This window comes from Watersipora subatra, chromosome 3 (assembly GCF_963576615.1).
Source record: "Watersipora subatra chromosome 3, tzWatSuba1.1, whole genome shotgun sequence".
NCBI lineage: Eukaryota > Metazoa > Bryozoa > Gymnolaemata > Cheilostomatida > Watersiporidae > Watersipora > Watersipora subatra.
The window spans coordinates 6408154-6433491 of record NC_088710.1 but is presented as its reverse complement, the minus strand read 5'-3'; the positions used below and the strand labels follow the sequence as shown (position 1 = coordinate 6433491).

General features: G+C 38.4%; 1 protein-coding gene across 2 annotated transcripts; it reads right to left on the bottom strand.

Annotated features, from left to right (window-relative positions):
- On the bottom strand, window positions 1–25338 carry LOC137391884 (glycerol-3-phosphate dehydrogenase [NAD(+)], cytoplasmic-like). Of its 2 annotated transcripts, none has more exons than XM_068078432.1 (8): window positions 25030–25338; window positions 18310–18490; window positions 16835–16975; window positions 10343–10484; window positions 9993–10105; window positions 9458–9688; window positions 7460–7566; window positions 1–411 (listed from the first exon to the last, which is right to left on the bottom strand). In XM_068078432.1, the coding sequence occupies exons 1-8, from the start codon at window positions 25329–25331 to the stop codon at window positions 315–317; spliced, it is 1314 nt and encodes a 437-aa protein (XP_067934533.1). In that variant the 5' UTR covers window positions 25332–25338; the 3' UTR covers window positions 1–314. The 2 variants fall into 2 exon arrangements, with proteins under 2 accessions (XP_067934533.1, XP_067934532.1); XM_068078431.1 differs by lacking the exon at window positions 1–411 and adding an exon at window positions 5643–6434.

Sequence of the window (25338 nt, the reverse complement as noted above, 5' to 3'; positions counted from 1 at the left end):
TTAGCAAGCATAGATTTATTCACATTACAGAGACATTACAGCAATAAAGTGATAATTATGACAATGATCAGGCATATTCAAGATTAGGATGAACGTAAATACAAATGAGCTTTTTCATTCTAATCAATTAAAAAATTTTCTAGGCAAAAATATCTCACAAATGTGAATTGAATAGATATCAGAACACCCTAAGCTACAGTCTTACAAGGACATAACAGAATGGTTCAACTTTATCCAAATATATTTAAGTGTCATTGGAAAGGCATGAATGATAAACATGGAGCCATTATCACACGGCAATGATAGCATTAGTTCTACATGTGCTCAGGGTGATTTCTCAAAGCATCAATAAATTCTTTCGGTTCCATCTCTCCTACGCATATCTTTTGAACAGCAGCAAAGAGTGGGAACCTGTCATATGAACATGAAACAGAATTTAGGCATCACTAACACGTTGAAAACCAGTGCTAAATGAGAGACAAGGGTAGGTACTGAAAAAGCAATATCTATCAACACCGTTATCAAAAACAGTGTTATGTAAAAAGTGGCCTAGGTGGCAACTGAACTGCATAATAGTAAGATTCACATCGGCAAAACGAAATTTTCTCTTTTTGTCAGTGCCAATGGAGTATTAGACGAAAATAACGCAGTTATGAGAGGTGGTCCAATCAGATGATTTACAAATCTTGCTGTTTAATAATTGAGGGGTTGTCCATAGCCAGCGCTAGAAGAGACACATTTAATGTGGTACCTCAATTGGATAACTGCCACCTGAAGACTCTACAAACTTACCAACTGTTGGAATACACACTGACCTACCATATGGCAAGAGTGAGTGTAAACTTACCCTATGATGACCAAACCTGTAAGTCTATCACACGATATAGCTTCTAAACAATAATAGCGTGCACACAAAGCTCAAAAAGACTGGTTCACATTGAATGCCATTCGAACACAATACTGACAGGACTTGAGTGTGAACATTAGTAATGATAGATGGTAGTGAACATTGGTAATGATAGATGGTAGTGAACATTGGTAATGATAGATGGTAGTGAACATTGGTAATGATAGATGGTAGTGAACATTGGTAATGATAGATGGTAGTGAACATTGGTAATGATAGATGGTAGTGAACATTGGTAATAATAGATGTACACGAGTAATATGATGACAACGGAAATGTTTGACTGGGTAAAACTTTGTAAAACCTTCCCTGGTGATGTTCGACAGCATCACTATGGGCAAGATTACACCGTATTTGCTAACATAGAATGGGTTTTTTGCAATCCAATTGCTTCAAAATATAGTTTGTAAGCAATTACCAATATTCAGTTTATGCGATTTCTCATTTGCGAGCAAAGCTATAAATAGCAGTTTACAGCCAGAGTACTATACATAAAAAAGCATAACCCTCAAACTAATATTCACATAAACATCAAAGAGTGACAAATAGCATAAAACCTCTACTTGAACGCTACCTTTATTTGAACACTACGAGCACCAATTAAACACTAACATGAGCGCCACTTTGAAATTTTTGATGTTTACTAACCCATAAGCGATCAATAAAAGATTATCCACAACATGGTACTAATAATGAGTAGGGTATATCAACAACAATTAATTCCTTCGTTGTTGCTGTTCGTATCAAAGTCTATTTTCAAACTCCCAAAGCTTTACGGATTTTCGTTAAAACTTTGAAAATAATTAATTAAATTAATAAATAATTAGAAATAACTAATAACTGCATCAGGCTAATAATAAGTCTTGTTTAACGCGGTCTTGATACATCGGCATAATTTATGTGAAAAACCGTTGAGCATTTACGATGGAATTTTCAGGTTAAATATTGTGCTAAGAGCGCAAGCAGCTAAAATTTTATCGTTATTTTGTGAAATGTATTTTAAATAGCAAAGCGTAAAAGTTTTGCGGGGCTAAAAAAACAGTTTAGACGCTAAAATCGACTAGTTCAGCAAAGCAGAAGAAGAGTTGAGGTTAACAGGCAAGGTATTGAACAGCCAGAACATGAAATGGTTCCTAACGAAAACAATAATCAGAATGCAACTGGCTGAGCAAACGATGCAAATGTTTTTGTATCAAAAATGTTAATTATACTTTTGTTTCAAAAATGTTAATTTTTGTTTCTGCATGTATTGTAAATATGGTTTGTTTACATCACTTGTTATTAAATATATATTTTTAGTATTTGGTAGATTATTATTATACAACTTGTAAATTTGCAGGCTTGTAGCATATTATTTGATAGCATCCTTGTGTTTATCTTAACTCGACTTACAATAGATCGACGCTAATAACTCCTCTTTTATTGCACATAAAAAGCCAGGTTTGGCTGCAAACTGGTACAAACATCAATGAGCGTAGTGAGCTTTTAAGCAACATCCGTAAACATAGCAATAAAATGAAAAATATGCCTTCATATCTGATCCATATGATTCATATCTGATACAGTGACAAATTATTTTTATGGTGTGGTGTTACAGCTATTGACTATTTCTACGGCTTTCAAAGTTTTAACGAAAAGAACCAAAATGCTTTGGAGTTGGAAAACCAAACATTGATGCAGCAGACATGAATCAGACATGGCATCATACATCAATGCTAACAGAAACGAAAAACAGTTTTTGATGTAAACGAGCCATTATTAGTACGATTTTGTGAACACTTCAACTGATCACCTTCTATTATGGGTTCATCAAGATCAAAGACAGTAAAAGTGGCGATCAAATAAAGGTGGCAGTCAAATTAGGTGGTATCCAATTAGAGGTTTTATGGTATCATTGTAAAAAATGAGCCTAGGAGATCACAATCATGCACACAAATTTTATGTTGAACCTATGATTATAGACTAGAGTCTATATTAGTATTGCTCTTGGCCTTAGTGATACTGTCTCACACACGTGTTTGTGAAAAAAAATTCTTATGCATGTATATGTGAACCCAACTTCCAGAAAGCATGGATTGAAACATACCATAAACACAGTTCGAACGGCAGTCAGTGTGAACCAAGCAAAGCTTACATAAATTAAACCATTCACAGCGCTTCACGCACAGACCTGTCATACAATTATACAGTTCTACAATGGAATGGTTCCACAGTCAGCCTTTTATATGGAGATAGGGAAGACAAATCTTAAAGTATGTTGAAATCGACATTGAGACTTGTCTGCTCTATCTAAATGAGAGTGAGCAAAAATCATAGTCTACATTCTGTAATCTGCGCGCTGTTGTGATCAGTGTAGTACATTACACTAGGCATCAATAAAAAGTAGCGTGACGAACAAGCCTTCTAAACAAAGCCAAGGCACAAGTTGTATTGTAGTAAGGACCAGTAACAATAGTAAATTGCATATTTAAAATGTAAGCAGCTGATAGGCAGGATGAGGCGCAACGCTTCAATTTGAACTGATAGTAAAATTTGTTTGACATAGATAAAAATAAGCCAATCATCTTCAAGAAACATAGACTGGCTGATTCGACCAATCGCATGAGCCTATGAGTCATACACCCAGAGAAGTCATGAATGTAACATCAAGGTTAGCATTAGGTTTTTCTGCGCGTGTTTCCAGAACAGAATGAGAGTACGCAGAGCTCTACAGAGAGTGTGTTTGCTACGCGAGCCTTGACTACTACTAGCTTTCTACGGTCTAGGAAGGAGACTCAGAGATAATATGCTAGCCAGACAAACTGAAGGGCTCATACGTGTGTACAATGTTTGTACTTTCCTCAGGAAGATATCAGTAATCTCCTTGCTTGTAGAACTCTATCATCATACACTCCATCCTCTAATGCTAAATATAGTTGGCACTACACTTTCGTAGTTTGGTGTTTACCCTGATCATCCATCGCAATGAGTATTTTAGCTGAGACTGTGGCTACTGTAATGACCACTATGAGACCTTTCATGGCAGTTTGCGGCAATGTCACAGACAGCCAAAAAAAACATCAAATATCCATCGTGGCATGAAGAATGCTTAAACGTTGTCTTGCAACAAAATTCACATTACAGTTATTTGGTATCAAAAGATTCACCATGTCTTACTCTGCTGTGTTGTAGGTGCAAAATATGTGGAAATATGATTACAAGCTCTTAAAAGCTCACAAACAAACAGTTAATCGCAGCCATCACAAAACTGCCGTAGATTAGAATCCCTTTCCAAAATGGCTCAAATGGGACGTAATGGAACAAGATGGCTTCTGTTTACACTTTCATGCAACCTCATTCGTCGAAATATTTTCACAAATATACTTCACACATTCAATAAAACCATGTCTATTGTCCTTACACATCTATTTCATCATCATTGTAATGCTGTCACTCTGAGCACTGATATCTAAAAACCTACCATAAAAATTATTTTAACTTTTTAACCTTAGCTCAGAGTGCATATCATTCTCTGATGAACATGATGAGCCTGTTAGTCACCTGTGATCGTCGAAAAATGCTGCAGAAATTTACACTGATTGGCAGGAAATAGGGGTCACATGATCAGGTTACGACTACATGATTAGGCCAAGCCGAAACAAAACTGTAAAGTAGCGAGCATCTATATTTGATACGGGCGCTTCGGTAAAACCCGAAGTGTTTGCCATAAACTACTGCTATGAGAAGTTTTATATTGAGCCTTTTATTGGCCTTTCAATTCATGTGAGAACATCACATGTCAAAACAATAACCAAATGGATTGACGTCACAGAAATAAACTGATTCCAATCTATGGCAGTTTCGTGATGGTGGCGATTAGCTGTTTGTTTTTGAGCTTTTAAGAGCTTGTAATCACATTTCCACATATTTTGCACCTACATCACAGCAGAGTAAGACATGGTGAGTCTTTTGATACCAAATAACTGTAATGTGAATTTTGTTGCAAGTTAACCTTCAAAGTAGAGAAGCTTGATATTTCAATTTACCAATTCACATAGTTTCCCAGACTCACTCATTTTATTCATAGAGTTATCTCCTTCTGCTTTATAATTTCACAGTGTTACAAATAGCTGACACAGGACTCCAAATAAGCGCACAAATCCATCAAATGATCTCTCGCATTGATATTTTTATGGTTGTTGTATGAAAACATGAAAGACTAATCACTGTGCTTCCATGCTTTGAAGACATCGTATTAGAGTCGTTATCTCTTGAAACAAATAATTATAGGCAGGTTTTCATAGTCAGAGAAGACTTTATGTAGCCAAAATTCCTAAACTCTAATTGATTGTAATGCCGGAGTCAATGCAGACTTAAAAACTAGTCAACTACTGAACATACCTTATATGGTTGCAAACCTAACCTGGTTGTTTATCACCATCAATTTACAATGTCAATGACTGTTTTTTGTGATTATATTTAAATATCGATCAGTATTAGGTTTTTTGGTCCTGGTTTTAAATAAAATACTACGTTAAATAATATAGTATTTGTAGCAAACATTACAACACATAGTTTTTAATAAAAGCTAGATATAGTCCACAGCAGTTGCTGCCTTAGAAAACTACCATTCACAATACAAGACTCTCTTTCAGAGGGGAAACTGTCATAGGAAAATCTTCCAATAAACAATAGTCTTCGTTGTATCTGAGTGATGACTCGCAAAAACTTGATGATGTTCGAAGAGTGTATTGTCTATCAAAGGAAGGATATTGTCTGTCAAATATTTAGACAACAAAGACTTGCACAAGTATAGCATTTTTGGAGAGATTGATTTAGTTTACTATTGTCATAAAAATGCAAATGCTGTTTGTAACAGGACAAAATATGCATGTACATATGTGGAGCCCAGGAGCATGTAGCTAGCTAATGGTGCATACGGTTGCGCTACTCCACTCATAATATCTTTTGTATTTACCAAAACAATGACAAAAATAATTCTTGTAATTAGCAAAAACTTATGAAGAAAATTAATACATGTAAAATTATAAAGTAGGCAACTTTTGAGTCTCACACAAAAACGATAAGACAAGCTACAGGTCTGTGATTCTAGTCAGCAGGGTCAGCGTGCACATGCGGAAAGTCAAGCTAAGGTGAAATGAGTCTAGACCAGGTGAAACAACTTCTATCAAAGTGTATAATGGCACACAAGCTCAAACCAAGGGATAAAGGGTGAGCAACCAAACGCGGCGGTGAAACATCGCATTAGAATGATTAGAGTGGGTGACGCAACACGAAGCGCAAGCGTTGAAACACAAGCAAGGCACAACAGTTAAAATCGTTGTAGTTACGAAGCCTACACTAGGAGTCTTTGGTGAAATAAGATGAGTGTTTTGTAGTTAAATCTTGCACGTTGCCATAAAACTTTTCCATATATGGAATATCGCGTTCCATTTCATGCACGGGATGGTGACACATGATCTCTTTGAGATGGTCAGGTGGGTGCTTACCCTGGCAAATCGCATGTATTACCGTAAACACTGGGAACCTACAAGTTCATAGCATAACATCGTGATTAATAAGTGACAGGAGAACACAACTACTGGGTGGTGAATAACACAAGCATAAACGGCCCACAAATGGAATTGTTAATGTTGTACACCAATTGGCTGGCGAGGGAGTCAAACGTCCCTAAAGGAACATATACAGGATTTCGGTAAACGAGTATTGTTGAGTAAAATTGAACACAAACGTAAACAAAAATAAAATAAATTATCAAGCCAATATAATAGAAGTAGAGGTTAGAATGTTGAAAGTATTTGGAAAGTGTTTGTTTTTAACCGCATGTTTTAAATATTTATCAGGCAATTTTAGATACCCACGATATGAAGGTCATTTAGTACCTTATGTCACTTAACGTATTGAGTTTAGTTTCTGAGCACAAATGCACCACTATTAGTGTGAGCCTGAAATAAACTTTAAAATGTTTCAGATCCGAAGATGTATTATATCAGTTCCAGGCAACCGAAACTGCAAAAGTCGTATATAAAAAATTACAACTAGTCAAGTAAGACCCAGTTGCAATGCTTATCAAAGTGTGTTTGCTCAATGTTGCAGTTTTGTGCAAATAACTAGCTTATGATGGGTGTGGCTTAGCTAGTGATTTAGCATTTAAATGATAGTGTTGAGGACACAACTCCAGACAATACAATGAATGTGATAGAAAAATCCAGTGTTGACGAATTAAAAGGTGCGAAAGTGAACACAACTCCATATGATGGAGTGACATAATCGACACAACTGCAGGTGGTAAAGCAGCGTGATGGCACAACTCTAAAGAATTTTGGAAGCATTTGTTCAGAACTTTAACTTTCATAGCAGTCTCTTAGTGCCATCATTATGATAATATCCTGTCCGTCTCAAATGAGTGAAAAAGCCTTACAGCAAGTATTTCAAGCATATAAGCCGTTTGTTCAACGCCTCCACCCCATATACACCGAGTAGCAATTTGACGCTGTCGCAACCTGCTTTCACCAACTTCAGCCTATTCAACAATAAAGCTCAGTTACTCACACATGCTCCTTGTTCTGAGCTTTAAGCATAACGCTGACTTCAGCTGCAGTAGGCGGGCCTTGTAACTTCTGTCCGTTGAGCATCTCCTTCTCAAGAGTTTCAAGTGACTACAATGATCAAGTAAGTGGGCTCTAAAACACCATGCTTACATGACGCGCTTCACGCAAATTTATAGTTGCACGCAAATTGAGTTGTACGCAGGTTTGGAGTTGTGTTACCGTGCGAATTAAGTGTTTCTATGGACATTCGTATGATGTGGATTGACTCCGGCACCGTGTTGACAAAAGGGTAAGGAAATGCATGTTAAGTATATGTTAATATACTTAACATACAATGCGTAGCTCATTGTTAACTATAAGTTAATAATGAGCGACGCAGTTAGGTGCGCAGTTAGCGACGCAAACGCTTGAAACTCGATCGAGAAAAGGACTACGGAAGTATTGTAAACGTTTAAAATTTAATGGCTAGCGCGGTATTTTAATGTGCATCATTCGCGAGTGCTGTTCTCATAATTTGCAGGCATGATAGTGTGATGAATGATAGTGTGAGTCGCTTAGCTTGCGGAGTTATGCCGTTTCCATGATGCGGTTTACTTTCGGATTGGCTCAAATTTGCAAATCATGCGCGTCATGAAAACATAGTGATTGATGCAGACAGCGAGCAAACTATTTGCTGCTAGGGCATCACATGTTTCCTCCCTTAGTTATTATGAGACAACTCTCAAATGTCATAAAACTACAAGAAATTTTAAGTCTTTTTTATTCAATATTCTCTGTCGTTTATCTGCGGGGTTGTTTGACCCCGAGCAGTAATATAGAGTAAACTAATAACCAGAGGTATTAACAAGGCTGAGAGGAGGTAACTACGGGTCTCAGTCAGTAGGTCAAGGTAAACTCTCTCGCGGGTTAACCTTCTGGGAAGGTGAGCTGTCAAGCATTGTGGCTAGTTTAACCAGTAATATGGACTATGATGAACTAGCCTACAGTAAACCAAAATGAAGGACTTTAATATATTAGAGGTTGGTGGCTACCTACGCCATGAGTCCTGAGGGAAATAAGTTCTGTAGGCCCCTTACCACTACTAAACACTAGGAAACTCGTGCTAGAATTTGAGTCATAAAAATAATTATAATTATAATAACTATTTTATATTATTATAAAATTATTTTATAATAATATAAATAATAAAAAACGATTGCTGTTAAAAATAATTTGATAACTTCAATTACATGACTTCCTAATGAGGTCTGACAAACACCATCTCTCACTACTCAGTTTCTCACCTCATCTCTGCCAAATGACGTGTCTTTCCATATGGTCGCAAATAAAACCATTTGAATTGTCCATAACTGTCATATTTTCCAAGTCGCTAACAAACCTAAAGATGTCATAAGTGGAGTTTTGTTCAAATTTGTAACCACTATTTCCTGTCAGCCACATTGGCCCAGATAACTAGAATTCCTGTATTTGAGTTCCGCACCACAGTCTTGAGGCTAAACAAGCAGAACTATTAAAGCATTTTTCTGTTAGTCATTTACCTACCCTCTTAAGAGTTTTCAATATAAGTTATTATTTTTAATACTCATAATAATTATAGAACTGTTTAATTTTGATAAATATTTAATAGATAACACTGTATTAAATTATATATAACTAAATACATTTCTACCAATCTCAATATTCCATATTGTACTTGAATGAACTGCATGAGCACTCTGCCAGACCATACAACCAAATGTTGGCTTGCTATTTCAAATAATTATTTTTCAATACTGAGAAGTTACATAGTGGTTATTCACACTTATGTTTCAATCTCATGTAGCTCCATGGGTGTTGCCAGGAATTCAGACACCCAGCCCCTGGGTCTTTTCACTACTTCATGTTTTTAAACAATTTTTTTTCTATGAAAATGCATCACATATATTTGCTTCTGGCAATTAGCATAAGTTGGCATGCTATAATAGGAGTTGTCCCATTTTTATTATAGTTGGTGACTTACTTTTCCTGTCTTAACCATAGCTTCTGCAACCCTTCTGTTTCTGCCACCATAACATGTGGTCACCAAATCAGCCACCCCACAACTCTCCAGGAATGTGGCTGGCTTTGTTCCCTCGTAAAATGTGTCCACAAATTTGATCATTTCCATGAGACCGAGTCTTATCACTGCTGCCTTTGTGTTGTCACCATATCCGAGGCCATCTGCAAATCCTGCACCAACCGCTACGATGTTCTACAACAACAACAACTAAAATGGGCACACACATATAAAGCTAAAGTGCTGAATCAGACGACTCCCTGACACCAGCAGCATACATGCAACCATGTATTCTATTTTATTGTCTCTCCGTAACATCTGCAGACCAAAGCCCAAGACCCTCACTAGGGACAGCCCTAGTTCTACCTAAGCATAACCTTAAAGCGGTAGATTCTTTCAATATACCATAGATGTGACTACAACCACCAAACTGCACATCCATTCAAAGACTCGGCGGTGGTTACCGATGGTATGGCTTGCAAATGTCTCCTATACACACCTTGAGAGCTCCACATATCTCTACAGTGACAGCGTCCTCAACAACTACCAGCCGGAAATACTTTGTCTGTAGAAGTCGCTTTAACATCAAACCCTGCTGTATATCCCTTGAACCTAAAATTATAAGAACAACGATTGCAATGGAGTTTTCCTTCCTCTGCATAAATAAAAATGTAAGACTGCATCCAAACTATAATGTTTTTCAAAACTAGAAGATGCAGTATATTTATAATGCATTTTTATTGACAAAAATTGAAAAATCAGAAAAGGAAGTCGTCGGTGAATTATAACAAATAGCACACATCTTTTTCCAATAATCCGGTTGGCTAGCAGGTATAAAGACAGCGATACCTATGGTTGCTTCACAGTAGTTTTCTCCTGCCACTTCACCAGCAAGATTGGCACCCATGAGCACGTGGCAAGGAATGGACATGCACTCTGTAATGATGTCAGAGATAAGTAGCAGTCCACCACCATCCTTAACATCCAAGCCCTGCATTAGAGAACCAGAGGCATGATTATAAGCTGTGACTTCTGACTTCTCTTTAATTTGGAATTCGCAGTACTAAGGCTAAAGACTGCCTATCTTATATAATTCATATTTTTTATAATTTATACACTTTCATATCAAATGTTCAACAGCACAAGTGTCGCAGCTTAAAATAAGGAAATTCTCTTCAGGACATTCAAGAAAACAACATTTGCTGTCCATAAACACAATCCAATCTTGCAAAATACATGAACATTAAAAAAATCGACCAGAATGAGAAAGATAACAAATGTAGAGGACACGTAGAGAGAAAAGCAGATCCAGATCAACAGCGGGTAGGAATACATAAATACAGTCCTTTGCATAGCGCTAGAGTATGATGAAGTCTGACTGTAAGGCATGTGCTTCAGAGTCAGCAAGTGTCACTTTCATGATGCTTACAATGAATCTTATTTGGATTCTATTTCTTATATCAGATAATTCCCAATCCACTGCACACTCCCAAATCTTGGAAAGTCTCTCAATAATGAATAGTACTAACGCTGTGTTTGCCAGTTTGAAACAAATATTGCCAAAGGCAACATCTGATTGCTGATTGTAAATTAAAAATCAAAAACTTCCTCGTTATAAAGCGGTAAACAGCCATGTAACCACTCACCATCGACAAGGAATATGTCTGCTATTGCAAGACAGTGTGGGTCTCAGACGATATATATATATATATATATATATATACATGTATATATATATATGTATACATGTATATAGACAGAACAGAGAATAGGATAGCTGTGCGATCGTTCATAAATACAGATGCAATCGATTGGTGCAGGTGTTACAGCATCAGTCTACCAATCTGAGTGTCACGCGTTGAAGTATCGTCGAAAGTTCTATTTTATTCTAACCTTGACCCTGGTTACAGATAGACGATGAACAGGTAGAACCACTTTTATAGTAAGAAAATGTTGTTGCTATGCCTTATTGTAGTCGATAAAATATTTGTTATTAGTTTTACTTTGTAAAATATATTTTGCTGTTTAGAAAAATCAGCGAATCGTTGTAAATGAGCGTCGAAGATGTGCAGTCCCATCAACTCGTTGTAAAATTACCACTAATGATCTATAAAACCAGTGAGATTGATGATAAAAAGGAGTAAAGTTGTCGATGCAAACCAACAATCCTGCAGTTACTGCACAGCCTACAAATTAAAAGAGTTATATTAAGTTTTTCGTTTTGGCATGGCTAAAGGGGTGAGTTTGGAAAGATCTTAGAACGGATTAAGCAATTTACATGTATTTTACTGTTCTTATAATGTAAAAGTCCTATAAAGTAGGCGTTCCTGGGACAGATTATTTACGCTGTACGAGCACCTACTGTTGAAGGTTCATGTAATAGGAGCATCGACTGTATTTCCTAACTGCCCACCAATAGGTAGCCATGGTCCATATACATTGAGCAGTATTTAGTTTGAACACTTTAAGAGGTAAATAACAAGGTCGTCACGCGTTCTAGTTCATATCCTGCAGTGCTAATAAATGCACCCAGTGTATTGTCAATGCCCAATCACCATCAACAAGAGTATAGCGGCTCAATGCAGCGGAATGAAAAATTCCATCAAATAATTTTCCATCAGCTTTGTTGCATGCAGCTTCGCTACCATGCAAATGTACCATTGCCCGCCTCTCTACCAGCAAAATACCACTCAAATCATGCAACTTTTGCCTCGTCTGCAAGCTTATCACATTTAGTAAGATTAACTACTAGGTCAACGAGGCAGGCAATGTCCACTTGTGTCCATATCATGTGAGGTTGATCTTCTGAAGGCTGTAAACGCAACTAAAGATAAGATTTCTGCAGACCATCCAATAATTCCTCGAGGATTGGAAGTAGACAAAGTCCAGCCCTTCGAATAGGGCACAAGACTAATATTATTCTATTTATTATTTATTATTAATATTATTCAAAGTCCATAAAAGAGAAACCAAAACCAGTTAGGTTTCTCTTGAATAAGTACCATTTGTGAGCGATTTTTCAAATAAAATTCTATGCTGATGAAAATTGGTGCGTAAATGGCAAAATATGAAAGACAGCGACTGTGTGGTAATAATTGCTGCCGAATGCTGACTTAGATGGAGTTATCACACATAGCTGATCAAGTCTATCAGCTGTTTAGTAACAGACATTTTGGTGCGAATGTTTCAATTCAAATTTAGATTGTCTGACTAATAATTCATATGAAGTGGAAATGAAGACCTGTATGTCAAACATTAGCTAATTGATGAGGCTGACTGCTCTGAAATGAGCTGTACATGCGTTGACTAACAGCGAAAGTGAATATGGGAATACACTTTAAAGATCATTAGCCAACTATTCTTAGTAACTCTGTTTTATTTAAATGGTTTGATTCATCAGATCTAGCATTACACCATTAGGTGGTCAGTTTGAACAGAAAGTATCGGTAAGCCAGCTCCTGTATGTAGTTATTCCCGGCGTTTCGGCTCTGAACTTTGAATGGGTTCAGAGTGGCTTCGACTTCGAATTTTGAAAATGATAAAATTCTGCACCATTTCCCTTCAATTAATTTGTGTGAAGGCATTCGCTGTGAGAGTAGTTCGACATCATATAAACGCTACCATACAGGATGAAAATATTCGATGGATTTAATTATTCATGATTTTCCGAACAGACGATTCAGCGAATTATTAAATTTTATGAATAATTAGTTCCATTGTTAAACACAAGGGAGGATAACTACTGCCTCAAATTAAAAACTAGTCACTAGGCAGAAGTAGTAAACGTAACCAAGTTCTAAATTTTTTTAAATTATCACCGGGGCTTTAAGTTAACCCCATTGCCAATGCACCACACTTCTTTACAAAATTATTCAACGTTGTCACAAGTTATTCGGGATTCGGCATGGCAACATCATCGAAAAAAATCTCCTGCAGCTCTTTACGTTGAAAAAACTCATAACTTACCACAAGTTGTTGGTTCACCAAAGGCCTCTAAATTGATAAACAGTCATGAAAACCTTTGGATGAAGCCAAAAATTTATAGCTTAGCATGATCGACATAAAATTCTTAGCTAAACAAAAACCTAAACATGTGGTATACGCAAGTGAAGGTTTGACTCTATAGCTAGCAGCTTTCACAGATTTACAGACACTTTCTGTTACCATAACAGAGGGCTATCATACGGAATGGGTTCACCAAAACAGGAATACTGGAAACATGATTATATTATATATATTCATATGTAGAGATATATATATTCAGAATATATATATATACATACTTTATATATAGATAAAAATCTATATAGATATTTCTTAAGGATTTTTTACTTCAGTGTACAAATAAAATACTTCAAATACAAATAAAATTTTACAAACAATGGAGTAAATAAAACCAGTTTGGCCCATATGGCGTTTGTCTGGCAATAAAATTAAACTGATACTCTTGATAAGTAAATACTAGTGTGTAATGGTGCTCTCTGACTGGCTATTTTGGTAATGGCAGTGCTATATCGCTGTCACTTTCTTGGGTAGATGTTAAAGGCGATTCTCTCGCTACTGCATGTCTGGTAAGGCAGTTATCATCAGAACTCTCCTCATGGCTTACTAAATATTGCAACGTTCTGCCAGTTTGCCAAAACCTTAAGATCGTAAAGGCTTTCTTGCTCCTATTTCAAAACAGATATATACTCCTTGTTAGCAGCTGCAGTCACTTCTACCTCAATTTCAAGACCTTCCTGAATGATTGGTGATCTTATAGGAATGACATCCACCACCTTTGCAGTCATTGTGCCTCCGTGTATGACGAAAAAGCTGCTTACTCTACTCATTTCACGGGGTAGATAATCAACCGTTGCGCAGTCTGCGTTTATTAGCTTTACCGCAAATGGGTCGTGCAGATTATTGGGCTCCTCTCTCACACTAAAACAATAATGAAGCGGTAGGGATGGAAAAAATAAATATTGCGTTTTACCAAAAAACCAAAGTAAAATTCAGTTATTAATTTAGTAAATAGTTTTGAAAAAACTCATAACTTACCACAAGTTGTTGGTTCATCAAAGGCCTCCAAAGCGATGAATATTCATGAAAACCTCTGGATGAAGCCAAAAATTTATAGCTTAGCACGATCGACTCGTAGTTGTCAGCTAAATAAAAACCTAAACACGCAGTGTACGCATGCGAAGGGTTAACTCTATTGCTAGCCGTAATAGAGTTAACTCTTAATAGAGAGTGATTGTGTTCATCCGCAAATAAATTAGTCCGTGAATATGCATAAAAAGGATGATTTGCACGAAAATTAACTTCGCGAATATTTTCATCCTGTAGGGTAACTGCTGCCGGATTCGAAGCGATAATACTTGGCTAAGCTCTCCCTGGTAGTGAAAAAATATTTCGGCGTGCAACCATGCAAGTCTCTGCTACGAAATGTTCTCTTATTATTCACTACTGTTTCCACTGGACTTTCCACCTTCACATTAACATTCAACTCTTTCACTACCCGGTCTACTCGGGTTACCTTCTCTTTGTGGCCGGAAGCCAATACATCAGCTTTTAGACAATGTGTTAGTTTATTTATAATTACTCAGTTTTCGCTTCAGACAGACCAATAAGATTTGGTCTCCATGAAAACAAGCTTGATGCTAAGATAGACTAATTAGCAGGCCTCTCACTAGCGACTCACTGATTATCAAACAGAAAGTTCATCACAGAAAAAGCACAGACAAAAAGGAATACCGTGATCGTTTAAGCTGTAGAAGCTTCTACCATTCTTAGCCATTGGGACTCCAGTAACTCTATATCAAGTCAAAATACGACTATTGAAATTGCTGGCAAAGTATTGTTGGTAAAGTTTGTAAAAACTTTTACCGTTTTCAAATGAAGTTAATTTAAGATTTTTTTTATTTCCTAATAAAGTATGTTCTTTTCAGCAACCTGTTGTTAAATTAAGTAGATATTTTCATTCTTTCTTAAGTTATCACAGAATTAATGACGTTATGTCAACATTTGTGTGCATAGAAAAAAATAATTCGGACAGAGCTAAAAATGAATTCGGTAGCAAAAGAGCTAATGCTAATGATATATATATATATATTATATATGAGTATGGCAAAACCATTTCTTTTTAGTGAAGCTAGTTGACTACGCATTAATTAAAGTGAGTCTAGTTTTTCAAGTTTTATTTCAAGAAATACATCATGAATCTTGGAGAGATATATAACACAACTCCAAATTGTCAGAACGGATGAGTGCGAATTCATCGGCAGCAGACAGCTTTAAACCGATTTGAAGCATGGAAGCACAGTATTGGACATAGTAGGCCTTCTACTAACTTGTCTATCAACTATAACTAACTTGACTATATTGAACTATCCCATGATGCAAATAGGCAATTTAGTACAGAGTAAGACTCATATTACAGTTCCATTTCAATATCTCTAGCCTGTATTTTGACCTCTCCTAAAGCCTGGTTCCCACATCGAATGCGACACCCCTGCAGTAATCTTACGCAGCAAAACGCTACGGCTGCTCGCAACGCTTACGCTAGGCAGCTAATTTTTACATAAAGCTGTGTCGCTGGTGATCGCATAAAAACGGCCGCTAGCCCGGCCGTCTCAAAAGTGCTGACCTTCACATGTACAGTGCATTTTGGGAAGGCTTTACCCGTTGATCTAGGTAAAAGTTGAACAGCGCTGAAATCTTGCGTTGACCGTCGGCAACTAGCAGCAGTACTCGGCCCGTAGGTTCACATTTCACAGCTGATAGCCCTGCGGTGCTGTCCCGGTGCTTGTGGGGTATATGGAAACCAGGCTTTAGCATACTGAAGAAGCGTACACATGACATCCAAAGTCTTACGCCCAGCCCATGACAAATACCAAAAGAAATGGCTCACATATACGACAAGAGCGGAGTCTTGGTACATTGCAAGCTAAATCATCTGACGGATAAATGAAGCTGGCAATTTTCGACGATATCTCAGGAGATGCACATCACTTTTTTATGGCATACCCACCGCTACTTACTTTCTATGTTTTTTTGATATAAGGCTATTAAGCCAACAACAAGGTAGCGAGATGTCTATGAAGGTTGTGCCAGATACATGCCCCAGAATAGGAGCTAGCAGGCAGGATTGGAGGATGGTAAAGGACATGAGCCATACTAAGAGCACTGACTTCTCACCTACTTAACAGGTGTAATGTTCTGATGCAGACGTTAGGCCATATGAATGGCATGTATCGCACTGAAGCCTTCCATTTCATCTCAAGTGATAAATTACTCTTAAAATAATATGGAGGACTTCACATTGATTAGTAAAATGAATACTAGGAATGCAGAAGTAACCTTGATAAGGGACACAGCTATGGCACTATTCTTCACTTTCCCTTCAAGCTGTTTGCAGAGACCTCGGATGAACTGGTGCGGAACAACAAACACAAGGATGTCTGCACCGTCAGCGGCAGTGGCCAGGTCTGTTACTGCCACCTAGAGAGTAATGAGGGAAAATAAATATCACCAAGGGCTAAAATATGGATTAGCAAATCCTAAAATGAACTAAAGTCTTAAAGGGCTGGTACACACTCTATCGCCGCATACACAATACTTCGGTGATCGTCTGCGGTAACAACTTTTACACTATCACCAAACTATTCGTGTTTACAGCACAAATAGTTTGGGGGCATAGTTTCTCATTATACAATACGGTCAAGGAAACGACAAAATATTAGTCCTGCAGTAACTGCTGTTGAAGAATATATAGGTTAAGCTATCCACTGAATTAACGAATCATCATCGCCGAAGTGGTGTACATATGGATGTTCGGCAAACCATCAGAAAGGTTTGACAGCTCCAATCTTGCCAGCCGCAATAACCAGTTGTGTCTAACCATTGTTTTTTGTTTTCAGTAAATCAGAAAATATACGGCAAAACAACTTCCACAAATCTCATCTGATTTTAACAAATCAAAGGGTAGCTACTAGCTACTAGCTACCAGCTACTAGCTACCAGCTACTAGCTACTAGCTACCAGCTACTAGCTACCAGCATTTATTATTTTGCCGGCTACAGCCAATTTAATACATACGGTAATTTAGTATTATGAGTGACTGACCCAGTCTTCATAATACTTAAGCACTAGGTTGCATAATTCTAAACGTAATAGCTATAACTTGCTGATTAAATGCCTGAGAAGGGAGGTCACTTCTTGATCAGAGAAAGCATGCTAGCTTGCCATACAACTCAATGTTTTGCTTAATTTTATATTGTTTACATATCGCTGTTAGGGGCATACAAAGACATGAATCAGTCTCTTTTTAATAATGATGGGTATAAAGTAGGAAAAAGCAGTAATTCTGGTATAAAGGCTAGCAGTGATACCGGTACAAAGGCTAGCAGTGACGGCTGGTCAGAGTTGCGGACCATGAAATTTATCATATGGAGTCCGAGTGGGAGTGCCTAGATTTGGCTTATTCCAGTAACCAAAGTACAAGTTGTAATGGGGTGGAGGCGCGAATTCAATACTCCCGTACCAGAGAAGTGATAAAACGTGTGCTTCATGGGCTATTATGTACACCATAGATAAAAGCGGCTGCCCAGATAGAACCAACTGATAGGAAGCATGCAAAGGCAATATTGGCTGGTCCAGCGCGTAATTTCCCTTTGCAAGCATGGCATTGGCTACTGTGTAGGAAGCTTTTTCAGAAAACAGGGTTTTCTCTCCAAGATGAAATCTCACTCTAAACTCCAGACAGTAATAGCGCTACAGCTAATTCAGCTGTGACACGAGTGAAACAAGCTTTGAAATTTATATAGATTACTAACCACATTGTCTGGTAGTTTTATGCCAGGAAGATACTTTTTGTTCTCATGTTCCGTATTAATTATTTCAGAGAGCTTTTTCCCATTGAATAGCTCTTCATAGACATACATGTTGACAGTCGAGTCAAATTCATCATTGCCTCCGTGTAAATTGTTGCCTATTATCTTTGCTATTGCTGAACCCCTGAGTAAAACACAAGCGTGTTATATATGTGAATCTAGAGAGAACTGTGCATATGGGTAGTTTATCAACACACACTATAAAGCCTACACATTGGTCATCCTCTACAACTGGTGTGACAAACTACATTAAACTAATTGTTTAATGCTTATTGCTTAAACAGCAGCCGATAATATCGTTGTAGATAGGGGTTTCAATAATATTTTTGTGCAATTTTAACCAAATGTCAGGTTTCATCAACATTGTAAAGACCAGAAATTTAATGAAAGATTCCCAATTTTACCGCACATTGATTACAGACCGCTACAATGCTATATAATTATATTTGAACTGCAGTTTTTCAACTCGGTTATCTCAAAAATGTGCATTCAAAACCCTTATTGTTGACTTACAGCATGCATTAATAGGGTTTTAATGGATGACTTCGAAGAACAGCAAGTTTTCAAGGACAATATTTTCAAGTTTCAATTTGAGTGAAGGAGATGCAGAAAGTTGATGCAGAATTTATAAGCCTGGCTCAGACTTTTTCAGTGTTTGTGTAATTTGCATCGACCTTGCGTCATAATTATTTGCCATTTCGAAGAACCAAAATATGTGGTGTGGTGACTGAATGGAAAAAATGTAGGCTATCAGAATGTTTCGCATCCACGCATTGGCTCATTGTTGGCATTGAAATTTTATATCTCAAGTCTATGCATTGCCGACAAAATAACTACCTTATATCACTATTTGGAGCTTGCGCCGTGGGTGTTTTTATTTCAAAAACTGTTTTTATTTTTGTAGTAAGATTGGTTTAGCACGGCCACTAGGCTAGATGCGTTCGATAGATATTCTTATTCAGTCATTAACAATCTCGTGTTGTTCTGCCCGGAAGCGAGAGTGAATGATATATTTTTCCACATAACCTAATATATAATCCTACTGCGATAATGCGGATACAATACACGTATATATGTGAACGAGAGAAGACAACTACTACAACATCTCCCTTTATACAAAATAAGAAGTAGGTAAGGCATATGTGGATTGGGCATACAGAAAGAAGGCATTACAAACTATGCTGAACAGCAAACATATAAGCCGTAAACTGAGAATAACAAGAGTGAGTATAATATGTACAAGACCTAGCAACGAATGAATGCAACGGCTGCTCACAGATCCATGCGCTTTACAGGTCTACGTATGCGAGTGCTGCGGCGTAGTACTGGTGGCTGATTGTCAGAAATTGACATAGGTTGTCGTACTGCAGCAGTGTTGGATCCGGCCTCACGCTCGACTAGTGGGAGAGTGTTCGGTTCGACAGTGTCCTGATTGTTCGGTGGCAATCGGCAGAGGGCTTGACGGTTGCGACGTACGCTGCCGTTCGGAGTGTTACTTCATGCGAGCGTCCTGGAAGGTTTTTGGTAACAACGCCTTCTCTGTCGAGATCCCTAATATACACGTCGTCACCTCGCGATAACGGAGATAACTCTTTCGCTCTGTGGCGGCTGTCGAAGTTTCTTTTCATGCAGGATTTGTAGTCCTGTTCTTTCGACCTGACTATCTCTATGTCAGGAGGATTCGGTAGGAGTGACTTCGGATCAACGGGTATGTCCGATCTTAAACGGCGTCCCATAAGTAGTTCGGCAGGAGAATAACCGTTCTGTATGGGCGTGTTCCTATACGCTAGTAGCGCTCTATACGGGTCGGATGATTTGTGTAGCAGATTTTTAACTGTGCGCACGGCACGCTCTGCTTCCCCATTAGCTTGTGGAAATCTCGGTGAGCTGGTTATGCTGAGGAAATTGTACTCTTCGGCAAACCTCTTGAACTGTTGGCTAGCGTACTGTGGGCCATTGTCAGATATAACAGACTGTGGGATACCGTGACGAGCGAATATGGACTTCAGTGCGTTGATCACGGAGTCGCTATCGGTTCGATCTAGCTTTATCACTTCTATGTACCTAGAATAATAGTCTATAACTAGTACATAGTCTTTGCTTTGCCAATGAAACATGTCGGTGGCTACACGCTGCCATGGGTGGTCGGGGAAGATTGACGGTTGCAACGGTTCAGTCTTTTTGCTAGAGTATGTTTGGCATGTTCTACATGACTTTATCATTTCGGAAATCTCGAAAGAAATGCCTGGCCACCAGACTGACTGGCGGGCTCTCTCTCTGCATTTTGTGATGCCCTGATGGCCGCAATGCAATCTAAAAAGAATGTCTGCGCGCATCGGAAGAGGTATTACCAAACGGTCCATATACATGAGAACATTGTCCACCAGACTCAGATCTCCTTGAACTTGCCAATATGGCTTCAGGTTCGTCTGCAAGTCTGATAAGTAAAATGGCCAACCATGTCGCACGTATTGCCTGATTTGCCTACATGTTGTATCCTCCAGCTGTGCGTGTTTAATCTCGTTAAGCCTGCGGTCCGTCGCTGGTAGTTGCGATAGAGACGATATAGTGTACACCTCAATTTCATCAGCGAGCTTCTTGTCCTCGACATCTGGTCTACCTACTGGTCGGCGTGAAAGCAGATCTGCCACATAATTTGACTTTCCCGGTACGTGTTTAGTTACAAAAGTGTATTTCATTGCACGTAACCTTTGTCTTTGAATGCGAATCGTAAGATCATTTACCGCCTTCGAATTAAATATGGGCACTAGCGGCTTGTGATCAGTTTCGACTGTCACGTCCTGATGGCCAAGAATGTACCTATCGAACTTAGCACATGACCACGCTATACCTAGTGCCTCTTTCTCTATAGATGACCAACGCTGTTCAGTTTCGGTTAGAGATCGGGATTTACATGCTACTAGCCTTCGGGAGCCATCGGATTGCACTTGTAGCAAAACTGCTCCTAGACCCTGATTGGAAGCGTCACACATTATGATTATTGGTTTGTCGATGCTGTACCATGCTAAACACGGAGCCTTCGACAATTCACACTTAATGTCAGACACGGCTTGTTTTTGGGCAACATCCCAGACCCAATGTGGCGCCTTGAGGACAGCGCGAAGCGGTATCGTCAATTCAGTGATGCGTGGCGAGAACTTTCCCAACTGATTCACGGTACCTAAGAGTGATTGTAGTTCAGTTATATTTGTCGGGTCAGCGAGATTTTGAATATCTCTGATACGATCGGGATCAGGTCTCACGCTTTCTGCATCTACTAAATGACCTAAAAATTTCGTGGAGCGTTGGCTGAAGCAACATTTCTCCGCATTAAGTGTCATGCCGGCCGTCCTCAGACGTTGGAGCACTTTGCGGACACGATCATCATGCTCCTGTTCGCTGACAGAGCTGTATACTAATAAGTCGTCCATGTGACAGACAACACCGTCAAGACCTTCAAGAATGTTATATATACACCGTTGAAAGATGTCGCCGGCGCTGACTAGTCCGAATGGAACCCTATTGTAGCAATAACGCCCAAAAGGAGTCACGAATGTCGTGAGTAGCCGGGATTCGTCGGATAGCGGAATTTGATAATAGCCCGAGTTTGCATCAAGCTTGCTCATAAATTTTGCACCTGATATCTTAGCAAGCGAGCTATCGACCGACGTACTTGGATATGTGTCACGCCGTACGGCCTTGTTTAAATTTGTAAGGTCGGCACAAATTCGGATCTGATTTTGGTCTGCCTTCGGAACCTGGACCATACCCGCACACCAGTCTGTAGGTACGGTTACCTTTGAAATGACCTCCTTTCGTTCCATATCGTCCAGCTGCCTCTTTACGATCTGCAAACGGGGCATCGATACTTCGTACGGGATATGCAACGCTACTGGTTTCGCATCGTCTCGTATCTGTATCGTGTATGGATCTGCGAGCTTGCCTAAACCACAAAAAACATCAGGGTATTCAGATTTAAAATCATGTTTCCCTACAACATCACCAGAAACAGTGTTAACATTGAATACATGATTTACATCACAAGTAACCAATCCTAAAGAAATACAGGCATTCTTGCTTAACAGATTAGTGTTCTGATCAGAAACTATATAAACTTTCTCAACAATGTGTCGGTTGTCAATGCGCATCTTAGCATTGGCATAACCTAGTACAGGTAAGTGAGTGTTACCGGGTCCTACAAGTTGCTTGTCGGGTTTAGACAGTTTATGAATGTTACCTCCAAAAGTATCTACACTGCATACAGATACAGCAGCACCTGTATCGAGTTTGAACACACTTACGACCTCGGGACAGTTGTGGAAAGTGATATTTATTCTCACCGACCAGCTGCGATTGTCTACTTTGAGCGGCTTGACCTCACCTAGGAAATGTGGTGTCGAGATATTTTCAGCTACTTGAACTTCTGAAACCTTAGATAATTGTCGGCATACCGATTTCCAATGCCCGATCTTCCGGCAGTGGTTACATACAGATTTGATAGCTGGACATGATGATTTCGGGTGGAAGCCTTTTCCACACCTGTGACAGGCTTTCGGTTTACTGGCTGGATTAGGGTTATAACTAGCAGCACCAGTCGTTATGGGCCTAGCATTCTTGGCAGTCGCTTTCATAGATCTACGGTTTTTCAAATGTTTAACGCTGTCTACTGACGCCGACGAACCTTCAATGCCAGGTCTCACTACCGTCTGTGCCTGCTTTGCTGATTCATATCTTCTGCAAATGTCTACAGCAGTGTTGAGAGTCAAATCTAATTCTGATTGTAGTTTGTTGCTCAGCAAATCATCCGTAACGCCAACAACCAATTTATCGCGGATGAGTTCTTCTCTCAATGCACCGTAGTTGCAATATTCAGCTTGTCTATACAGCTTATTGATAAATACGTCCATGCCATCGTTGCCTTGAGCAAGCTTGTTGAATTTCGCGCGTTCTACTATCGTATTAGTGCGAACACCAAAATATGTATCGAAAGCATTAATTAAATTGTCGTGTGTATCCTCCGGGATAGCTTTGGCTAAGATGATATCTTCTGCTTGAGGGCCTAACGTATAAACAAGGGTGTTAATCTGTTCTCGGTCCCTTTGCTCACATAATCTACTTGCCTCCCGATACCTGAGCCATCTGGCTTTCCACCTAGTCCATTGTCCTGGGTCACTGAAGTCAAATTTGTCCGGTGGATTCAGTCTTGGAATTGAGTAATGTTTATGTACCACAGGAGCGGCATCTTCTTCTTCGCTATGCTCACTGTCTCCCATAACATTGCTGAAGACCTCCTCTCGCTGCCACCATGTAGTAAGATTGGTTTAGCACGGCCACTAGGCTAGATGCGTTCGATAGATATTCTTATTCAGTCATTAACAATCTCGTGTTGTTCTGCCCGGAAGCGAGAGTGAATGATATATTTTTCCACATAACCTAATATATAATCCTACTGCGATAATGCGGATACAATACACGTATATATGTGAACGAGAGAAGACAACTACTACAACAATGTTCTTCAACATAAAAATCATTGATGAAAAACGAAATATTGATTATATTGGTGGATGTAAGTTTAAAATGCTGCCAGTAGACCTTTAATTGAAAAACAATGAAATCGGCCAAAATCATTAGCTCAAGGTTAGTTAACGATGAAAATTGAACTGCAAATGAAGGTTTTTCTACATAAATAATATTTCATTTAAAAAATATTTTTTAAATTATATTATCATTAAAAGCCTAGTGATGGCAGAACCTGGCTAACATGACGGCTTACTATATTATAAAAACAAATTTGCCTTGACATTGATATAAATAAACTTTCAACTATTAGCCATGTGGCTGCAGTGGGAGGCATATGGTACCACCATAGTAACAACAGCTGTTTACTCTTTTGAAGGTTAAACATAGCGGCAATCACACAAAGTCGTCTATATTAAAAAAATAAACAAGACAAGGTTCACACCAGGCGCAAAGAATCGTTGTTTGTAAATAGTATCTAATGTAAATACACAAAAAAACAGCAAAATTGACTCATTACAAGTGTCCCTTAATCAAATATTACCTTACTAGAGCTAATAAAAATATGCATTAAACAGCCACATTCAAACGGTTCTTATATCTAGCTGCTAAAACTAAAATGAATGCCATATTATTAATCCATAACGATAATTAGCAGACGTTTTAGATAAGTTGGACATGAAGCACCAACACAGCTCAATTTAATCTACCGGTATATTTCTTCAGATAGCTTGAAAAATTCAGCATGCATGAAGGCAAACTGTTAACATTCATTTATATAAATCTTTTACAATTTTAAATAACAAAAACAAACGAGTGTATCATCGAATCACAAGCATATTTGCTCCAGTATAACAAATCGTCGAATATCTATCAATTGAAGACTTTTCGAGATAATCAAAACATGGAGCAGGAATTATGTAAAATAGTTTATACTAAGCATTACCCCTCATTTTAATACATTCGAGTGTTGCTACACCAAACCGTTAATTATTCTAAGTAAACCAATCAAAACAACACAGAATTTTTGCTCCAACTCACGTATCTAATAAACGATGCATGCAATTCTAAGGCGATCGCGTACCAGATTCATGGTTTATCATGTTGATATTTACTTAAAAGTGCAAGTGAATATCGACTTACCAATTACCAGAACCTACAATACAAACTTTCTTCTTGTTCTGTACATCTGCCATAGTAGAAAATTTCGTGATAATGTTTGTGTGGCAATTTTTCCTAGCGAAATATCGATGCGGAGTTGTGTAGTGAAATACTGATGTTGTTACACGGTTGAGTCTACTGTTACGCGAGCTAGCAAACTTGTTTAGGTTATAGAAATGGTGTTTTGTTTCGGTACATTTGCTATGAAAATCTTTGCTAGAGACCAAGTAGATGGTTTCAGTCCGTGAGCTCACTGAGGCTCGGCTGATTAGTTTTAAAAGCATGAAGGGA